Genomic DNA, 8,856 nt, shown 5'->3' on the forward strand with positions numbered 1-8,856 from the left:
AAACACTCTCACCCTCACCCTCACCCTCACCCTCACCCTCACCCTCACACCCACCCCTCACCCTCACACCCACCCCTCACCCTCACACCCACCCCTCACCCTCACACCCACCCCTCACCCTCACACCCACCCCTCACCCTCACACCCACCCCTCACCCTCACACTCACACCCTCACCCCTCACCCTCACCCCTCACCCTCACACCCACCCCTACCCCTCACCCTCACACCCACCCCTACCCCTCACCCTCACACCCACCCCTCACCCTCACACCCACCCCTCACCCTCACACCCACCCCTCACCCTCACACCCACCCCTCACCCTCACACCCACCCCTCACCCTCACACCCACCCCTCACCCTCACCCTCACACCCACCCCTCACCCTCACCCTCACCCTCACCCCTCACTCCTCACTCTCACCCCTCACTCCTCACTCTCACCCCTCAGTCTCACCCCTCACTCTCACCCCTCACTCTCACCCCTCACTCCTAAACCAACCCCTCCCCCTCATCCCTCACTCCCACACCAACCCCTCACCCTCATACACACTCCTCACTCTCACCCCACTTGCAATCCTCAGCCTCATCGCTTACACCCACCCTTATCCTCACACATACTCCTCAGCCACATCCCTCAATCCCTATCCTCATCCCTCCAGCCTCAGTCTTTACACTCACTCCTCAATCTCATCCTCGCTCCCAGCCCCATCCCTCACACACACCGAATCCCTCCACTGTGAGAACAGGCCCTTCAGCCCAAGTTCCACACCAACCTTCCAAAGAATAACCCACTCAGACCCATTTCCCTGTTACTCTACATTTACCCCTGGCAGGAATTGAACCCAGATCCCTGGCGCTGTGAGGCAGCAGTGTTAATACAGAGCCACTGGATTGATACAGGCTATATAGAGAGAATGTGCCAGTTTTGGATTGATACAGAGATATATAGAGAGAGTAAGCTAGTGGGATTAGTTTGAGCTTAATACTCGACTACAAGGAAGAATGGCCAGTGGGATGAGTTTGGGATTGATTCAGGAATGCAGGGAGACAGCAGGACAATGGGATTCGTTTGTTGACCACAGCTAAGATGTCTGAGCCCAGGTGTATTCGATCTATCTCTCTGTGGTTGAATGGTTACCACTGTCTGGGATCACCGAATGCAGAAGCTGAGCTTCCTGACTGGACTCTCACTGGGGAAAGATTGCCTTACCCTGATAATCATTGGCCATTTCCCTCAGTTGTTAATAAGCTGGGGATAAATTCATTCTGATTTTCTGGATCTCGCTGCATTCTCATTTGGGGAAACTTTGTGTAAGCTCTTGGTGTTCTCTCTGTCTCCATCTCCTGGTGAATTTGAATTCACAAAGGTGGAATCCTGCAGATAGTGGATCTGAGCTACAGGGAGAGGCTGAACAGGCTGGGGCTGTTTTCCCTGGAGCGTCGGAGGCTGAGGGGTGACCTTGTAGAGGTTTACAAAATTATGAGGGGCATGGATAGGATAAATAGGCAAAGTCTTTTCCCTGGGGTCGGGGCGTCCAGAACTAGAGGGCATAGGTTTAGGGTGAGAGGGGAAAGATATAAAAGAGACCTAAGGGGCAACATTTTCACACAGAGGGTAGTCCGTGTATGGAATGAGCTGCCAGAGGAAGTAGTAGAGGCTGGTACAATTGCAACATTTAAAAGGCATTTGGATGGGTATATGAACAGGAAGGGTTTGGAGGGATATGGGCCGGGTGCTGGCAGGTGGGACGAGATTGGGTTGGGATATCTGGTCGGCATGGACGGGTTGGACCGAAGGGTCTGTTTCTGTGCTGTACATCTCTCTGACTCTGTGACCTGAACTGGAAACAGCGTGTGCTGATGCTCCCCAAGCAGAGCTGGCAACATTGGCAGAGGCAGAGAGATGGAGTTGGTGTTTCCAATCTGTGACCTTCCAACAGACGTCAGCCAGGTTTGGGATCATCCAGGAAGGAGGAAGGGACTAAACTACAGTTCTCTGATCAGGTGGAAGACAGGACAGATCAAATGTCAAAAACAGAATGGTAGAGAAATGACAAAGGGAACTTGGAGTTTAATGTGTAAAAGTATGAGGTGATTCACTTTGGAAGGAGTAACAGGAATACAGAGTACTGGGCTAATGGTAAGATTCTTGGTAGTGTAGATGAGCAGAGAGATCTTGGTGTCCAGGTACATAGATCCCTGAAAGTTGCCACCCAGGTTGATAGGGTTGTTAAGAAGGCATGCAGTGTGTTAGCTTTTATTGGTAGTGGGATTGAGTTTTGGAGCCACGAGGTCATGCTACAGCTGTACAAAACTCTGCATTTGGAGTATTCCATACAGTTCTGGTCACTGCATCACAGGAAGGATGTGGAAGCTTTGGGAAGGGTTCTGAGGAGATTTACCAGGATGTTGCCTGGTATGGAGGGAAGGTCTTACAAGGAAAGGCTGAAGGACTTGAGGCTGTTCTCATTGGAGAGAAGAAGGCTAAGAGGGGATTTGATAGAAGGGCTCATGCCCGAAACATCAACTTTCCTGCCCCTTGGATGCTGCCTGACCTGCTGCGCTTTTCCAGCAACACATTTTCAGATTTGATAGAGACATACAAGATGATCAGAGGATTAGATAGGGTAGACAGTGAAAGTCTTTTTCCTAGGAGGGTGATGTCAGCTTGTACGAGGGGTCATAGCTGCAAGTTGAGGGGTGATAGATTTAAGACAGAGGTCAGAGGCAGGTTCTTTACTCAGAGAGTGGCATGGGGGTGGAATGCCCTGCCTGCCGATGTAGTTAACTCAGCCACATTAGGGAGATTTAAACAGTGCGTGGATAAGCACATGGATAATGATGGGATAGTGTAGAGGGATTGGGCTTAGATTAGTTCACAGGTCGGTGCAACATGGTGGGCCGAAGGGCCTGTTCTGAGCTGTATTGTTCTATGTTCGGTGTACAGGAGTAAACTTGAGGGAAACATAAAAACTGATTAAGAAAGCTTCTGGAGGCATGTGAAAATTATTTAGGACAAAATGAGGAACAAAGAGAAGGCAGATCAATTAACTTTGGTTCCGTCTTACCGAAAGAGGACACACATAACATCAGAATGTTTGGGAACACAGGGTCTAGTGAAGGAAATCAGTATTATTAAGGAAATGCTGTGGGGAAGATTACTGGGAATAAAGGCCAAGAAATCCAATAATCAGTGTACTTTAGGAAGTGGCCTAAGAAATCATGGATGTTTTGGTGGTCATCCTTCAAGATTCTATGGACTGTGCATTGGAGGGTAGCTAATGGAACCCTACTATTTATAAAGGAAGGAGAGAAAATAATGAATTATAGACCGGCTAGCCTGACTTCATAATAAAGAAATGGCGACAGTCATAGACTCATAGAGATGTACAGCATGGAAACAGGCCCTTCGGTCCAACCCGCCCATGCCAACCAGATATCCCAACCCAATCTAGTCCCACCTGCCAGCACCCGGCCCATATCCCTCCAAACCCTTCCTATTCATATACCCATCCAAATGCCTCTTCAATGTTGTAATTGTACCAGCCTCCACCACTTCCTCTGGCACCCTCTGCATGAAAAGGTCTCTTTTATATCTTTCCCCTCTCACCCTAAACCCATGCCCTCTAGTTCTGGACACCCCAACCCCAGGGAAAAGACTTTGCGTATTTACCCTATCCATGCCCCTCATAATTTTGTAAACCACTATAAGGTCACCCCTCAGCCTCCGACGCTCCAGGCAAAACAGCCCCAGCCTGTTCAGCCTCTCCCTGTAGCTCAGATCCTCCAACCCTGGCAACATCCTTGTAAATCTTTTCTGAACCCTTTCAAGTTTCACAACATCTTTCTGATAGGAAGGAGACCAGAATTGCATGCAATATTCCAACAGTGGCCTAACCAATGACCTGTACAGCCGCAACATGACCTCCCAACTCCTGTACTCAGTACTCTGACCAATAAAGGAAAGCATACCAAATGCCTTCTTCACTATCCTATCTACCTGCAACTCCACTTTCAAGGAGCTATGAACCTGCACTCCAAGGTCTCTGTTCAGCAACACTCCCTAGGACCTTACCATTAAGTGTATAGGTCCTGCTAAGATTTGCTTTCCCAAAATGCAGCACCATCAAAAAGGTTGAAAGCAGAGTATTTGGGAAAGAGTGGTAGGATTGAACAGTCTGCCTGGATTTACAAAAGGAAAACCACTCTCAGCAAATCATGATGTTGAGCTAATAAGGTGGAACCAGCGGATGTGGTTTACTTGGACTTTTAGAAGACTTTCAGTCAGGTCCCATTGAACAGATGAGTATGAATATTATGATGGATGAGATTGGGGTAGTGTACACGCACAGAGAACTGGTTAGCAGACAGGAAACAGAGGAGGAATACATGGGCCTTTTTCCAAGTAGCAGCCAGTGACTAGTACAGGGTCAGTGCTCGGAGTTCTGCTGTTCACAATCTGTATTAATGATTTAGCTGGGAGAACTAACATTTGCAAACAGCACAAAGCTGGGTGAGGGGCTGAGCTGTGAGGAGAGTACGCAGTGTAATCTGGACAAGCACGTTGGGCGGCCTGGTGGCTCAGTGGTTAGCACTGCTGCCTCACAGCGCCAGGGTCCCAGGTTCGATTCCCGCCTCAGGCGACTGTCTGTGTGGTGTTTGCACATTCTCCCCGTGTCTGCGTGGGTTTCCTCCGGGTGCTCCGGTTTCCTCCCACAGTCCAAAGCAGTGCAGGTCTGGTGAATTGGCCATGCTAAATTGCCCGTAGTGTTAGGTCAGTTAGTCAGAGGGAAATGGGTCTGGGTGGGTTACTCTTCAAAGGGTCGGTGTGGACTTGTTGGGCCAAAGGGCCTGTTTCCGCACTGTAGGGAATGTAATCTAATCAACGTGATCATATTGAATGGGGGAGCGGGCTGAATGGCCTACTTCTGCTCCTAGATTCTGTATTTCACACAGACAGTAACAAAGCACACACACACACACACACACACACTCTACTACTACGAGTCCTGTGGATCTCAGGCCTGATTAACTGCCAGTGTGCCTCCGATAGCAGGGAAGCTACAAACCAATACCAGAAGCAGTAATTTAAAATCCAAATTTCAATTGTCTTTTTTGCAGAGTAGATTCATCGTGAAAGGGTCTGAGGAAATTCAGCGAAGGTTACAGCTCCTTTAAGATGACACGGACAGACCCACCAGACATACTGGTATCTACTGTGTATCGAGAGATTAAAGTCAGCCCAATGCCAGGTGAGCCCAAAATCTACCGAGCCCAGCGCAAGTGTGATGCCTCCAAGCTCAGCTCCTCTGCCCAGGACAGCCAGCGTTACGTTCACAAGCGACAGTGTCGAAGCTTTGACTTCCTACAGTCACTAGACGGCCAGGCAGAGGCCGGAGCCGCCATGGAGGAGTACGTGCCTGGGCGAGGTGTTCGGCAGCCCAACAGCCCTGAGCCTGCCTGGGACTCACTGGGAAGGCAGGTCCACCTCCGCTCCTCAGCTCCTGAGCTGGTTGCCAGCAGGCTGTGTGCCCACGCAGGGGAGCCCAGGGAGGCCTTCAGACCAGAGGCCAAGAAGAGAGGCAGATCTAAGAGTGCCCCCAGGGTGAAGACCACCTACCGGCCTGTCCCGGTGGAGGTGGGCTCACCTGAGCTGTCCCGCAGGGGCCGGGAGGCGCTGCGGGGGCACAGGGAATCTCACAAGAGGATGGAAACATCACCGAGGAGGGACCAGCCTCAGCCGGCCCGGACCAGGATCAACGAGGTGCACCCCATCAAACTGCAGCCCCAACGGGGCGATGCCAGCCTGTACTCCCCTCTGTACGTCAGCGAGAGCAGCGAGGGCTATGAGGAGTGCCCAGTTGGCAAGGCCGGAGCAGGAGCACACGTACGGTACCGCGTCGACATGAAGCCCGAGGACCCGGCGATGACCCCATCCTCGCGGATGTGGAAGACCCCGCAAAAGCAGAGCGCCGTGGGCAGTTGGCAGTGTCAGCCTGGACGCAGTCTGACCGTCCCAGCTAACCGGCGGGCGGGGAGGACCCACTCTCCGAGCGAGTCGTTCGGTGGCGATTACTGGACGCTCACCGCTCACAACAACTGCTCCCCGCATCGGTACTACCACCAGGAGGAGGGCAGGAGAGGCATCCCGCAGCTGGTCCAGACCATGCCAGCCTTCAGTCAGCAACCTTACCCCGACCCCAGGAGACTGTCCCGCCCAGGGGCACAGCCCAATATCTACTACACTGAGGAGCGGGGGAGGCCTTCACAACATCGCTACACCTCGCCAATGCATTACCACGACTGGTGGGGCACATACCGAGCTGCCCATGCCCACCAGAGTTACCTATCTCAATGCCCTCCTTACTGGGAAGGCAGAGCCAGCACCCTATCCCCTCATGGTTCGTACTACGGCATCGACCAGCACAGACTGGACTCCGAGTCCCGTTACTACTCCAAGTCCTGGGATAACATCCTGTCCCCGAGCCGACACCGGGCGGAGTTCCCGGCCACCGACTGCCGCAGCTACGAGACCCTGCCCCTGCAGGAGAGGCCTGGCCGCTCGGCCGAGTCCAGGCGCCGGCCCACCGTGGTCAACCTGTCCCGGTCCCCGCAGCGGTACGCCGCCCTCTCTCTGTCCGAGAGCTCACTGGCCGACAAGCTCCAGGGGGACGGCAGCAGGGGGAGCCAGGGGAGGGCTTGGTACATCACCCCAGAGATCACCATCACCGACAACGAGCTGCGGGCTAACGGGCCGCCGCAGGCCCGGGTCAGGCCCGAGTCCGGACGGCAACAGGCCCTGGACGGCGGCAACGGCCTCAGCGCCTCCTTCAACGACCTGCTCTCCTGTAACCTGGAGCCGGGCTCGGGCCCAGCATCATCAGGGGCAACGGTGGCTGGGGGAGGTGGGATTGGAGGGGGAGGCTGTCCTCACCGGCCCGGGAAGCAGCAGCAGCTGGACGACGTGCTGGCCGACCTGGTAATCGACACCTGCAAGGCCCCGACCGCCAAACCCAGCGACTCGGACGCTCTGGTTGACCAGCTGAGGAGGCTGATTGCTGCCGAGGACCTGTCAGGTGACCGCGGCGTGAGGACCGTGCTGGTTCACACCAGCGAGCCGCAGAAGGCCAAGGCCCAGCTGGGGACGTTAGTCCCGGGCCCTGAGTCCCACAGCCTGGGCCTAGGCCTGGGCCTGGGCCCGGGCCTATCACGGAGCCCCAGCTACCCGAGTCCGTGCGACGGGCCTCCCCAAGATCGTGGCGTCTCGGACGACGTGGACACCATGATGTGCTCGAACCTCAAGTGCGGCCTAACGGAGACCCTGTTCAACGCAAGGCTTTACTTCAAGTCGTGCCACAGCTGCTACACGTACTACTGCTCACGGAACTGCCGCAAGGACGACTGGGAGATGCACAAGGAGGCCTGCGTCTATGGCCGGGTCAGCAGCACATGTAAGCGGGTGCTGAGGAGCTGCCGCGAGAACCATGCGGCTCACAAGGCCTTTTCCCGCATCGCCAGGATGGGCTACCTGTCCCGGGGAAAGGGGGTCCTGTTCCAGGGCTTCCCGAACCCGGGCTCGGCTGACAACTTCCTGCAGTACGGCCTGGAGAGCCTGCTGCTGGCCCCCACCTACCTGTCACTGCGGGAGCTGGACGGCTACGCTGAGCCACTGGGCGAGTACCTGAGGGAGATCCAGGAGGCCGCCCGGCTTTACGACCCGGACGAGTGCTTCCTGCTGAACGTGTCGATCGCCCTGGGCCAGAAGGTGCCCGAGAACCCGTCTCCCCGGCTCCAGACGCCGACGGTGCGCAGGTTTGCCAAGATCGCGCTGGCCTCCGGTAGCCCTGAGAAGAAGGGCAAGGCGCTGAGGGCCGACGACGAGATGGAGACCCTGATCCTGACGCCGCCACCGGGCACCGGTGACATTGCGCAGGATGACGAGGCGGGACGCAGGGCCCGGGAGGTATGCTTCATCAACGTGCAGCGGGAGCTCCGCATCCGAGGGGTCTTCCTGCGGCACGAGTACCCCCAGATCTACCAGGATCTCTGCGAGTTTGTGGAGAGCAATAAGAGATTTACCCCCACCACCATTTACCCCATTGACAAGAGAACGGGCAAGCAGTTCATGTGTATGATCATGGCTGCCTCCGAGCCGCTGACTCTCGAGTGGGTTCGCAAACCCAACCTACTGGAGGACATGATGTGAGGCAGCACTTGTTTAATATCTTTGTAGGTATTGTATTTTATACAAGGACTCTCTGCCAAGGGGCTGGGTGTGATCTGAAAGGGCCGTCTCCCAGAGTGGGCCTTCTCACCTCGACCTCCCCCTCCCCCTCCCCCATCCCAACCCTACTCCCCACCCCTCCCCTCCCCTCCCCACACAACCTTGTCACCTTCTTACCCCAACTGAGGCCTAGCAGAGCAACAGAGGCCTGGAGGAGGAAACCACCCGGACTTTTACAACAAGGATGTTGTTAATTTGAAGGGCCTGGATATCCGAGTTCCGTGGGTGGGAAAGTTGTGAAACGCACCGTGTTTCTCCCTGAGAGAATCACTGGGATTTCACCGCCATGGGTGGACCGACCCCTCTCAGTTGCTGCGGACCTCCCATCTTGTACCCAGTTCAGGGTTTTAAGAAGTCAGAGTGACTTCCTCTCTTTCTGGTGAGCAGGCAATGTTCTAGTCAGGCCGAGACAGCGGTGGGGTTGTGTGAGGAAAAGATTTACTTCACTGAAGTACAGCTGAGGCCCAGGGGGAAGTGGCAGAGTTAAGATCGATGGAGCTGTCACTACAGGGTATCTTCTGTGGAGTGAGTTAATACAGTCATTATGGTGCCATTATGGCCCCTCAACAA

The 8,856-nt window shown here is 54.6% G+C and overlaps 1 protein-coding gene across 1 annotated transcript; it reads left to right on the plus strand.

Annotated features, from left to right (window-relative positions):
- Positions 1–5,181: 5,181 nt before the first annotated feature.
- Positions 5,182–8,208, plus strand: ajm1 (apical junction component 1 homolog). The gene is made up of 3 exons (XM_060841721.1): positions 5,182–6,808; positions 6,862–6,888; positions 6,926–8,208. The coding sequence occupies exons 1-3, from the start codon at positions 5,182–5,184 to the stop codon at positions 8,206–8,208; spliced, it is 2,937 nt and encodes a 978-aa protein (XP_060697704.1).
- Positions 8,209–8,856: the final 648 nt, after the last annotated feature.

This window comes from Hemiscyllium ocellatum, chromosome 21, assembly GCF_020745735.1.
Source record: "Hemiscyllium ocellatum isolate sHemOce1 chromosome 21, sHemOce1.pat.X.cur, whole genome shotgun sequence".
NCBI classification, from domain to species: domain Eukaryota; kingdom Metazoa; phylum Chordata; class Chondrichthyes; order Orectolobiformes; family Hemiscylliidae; genus Hemiscyllium; species Hemiscyllium ocellatum.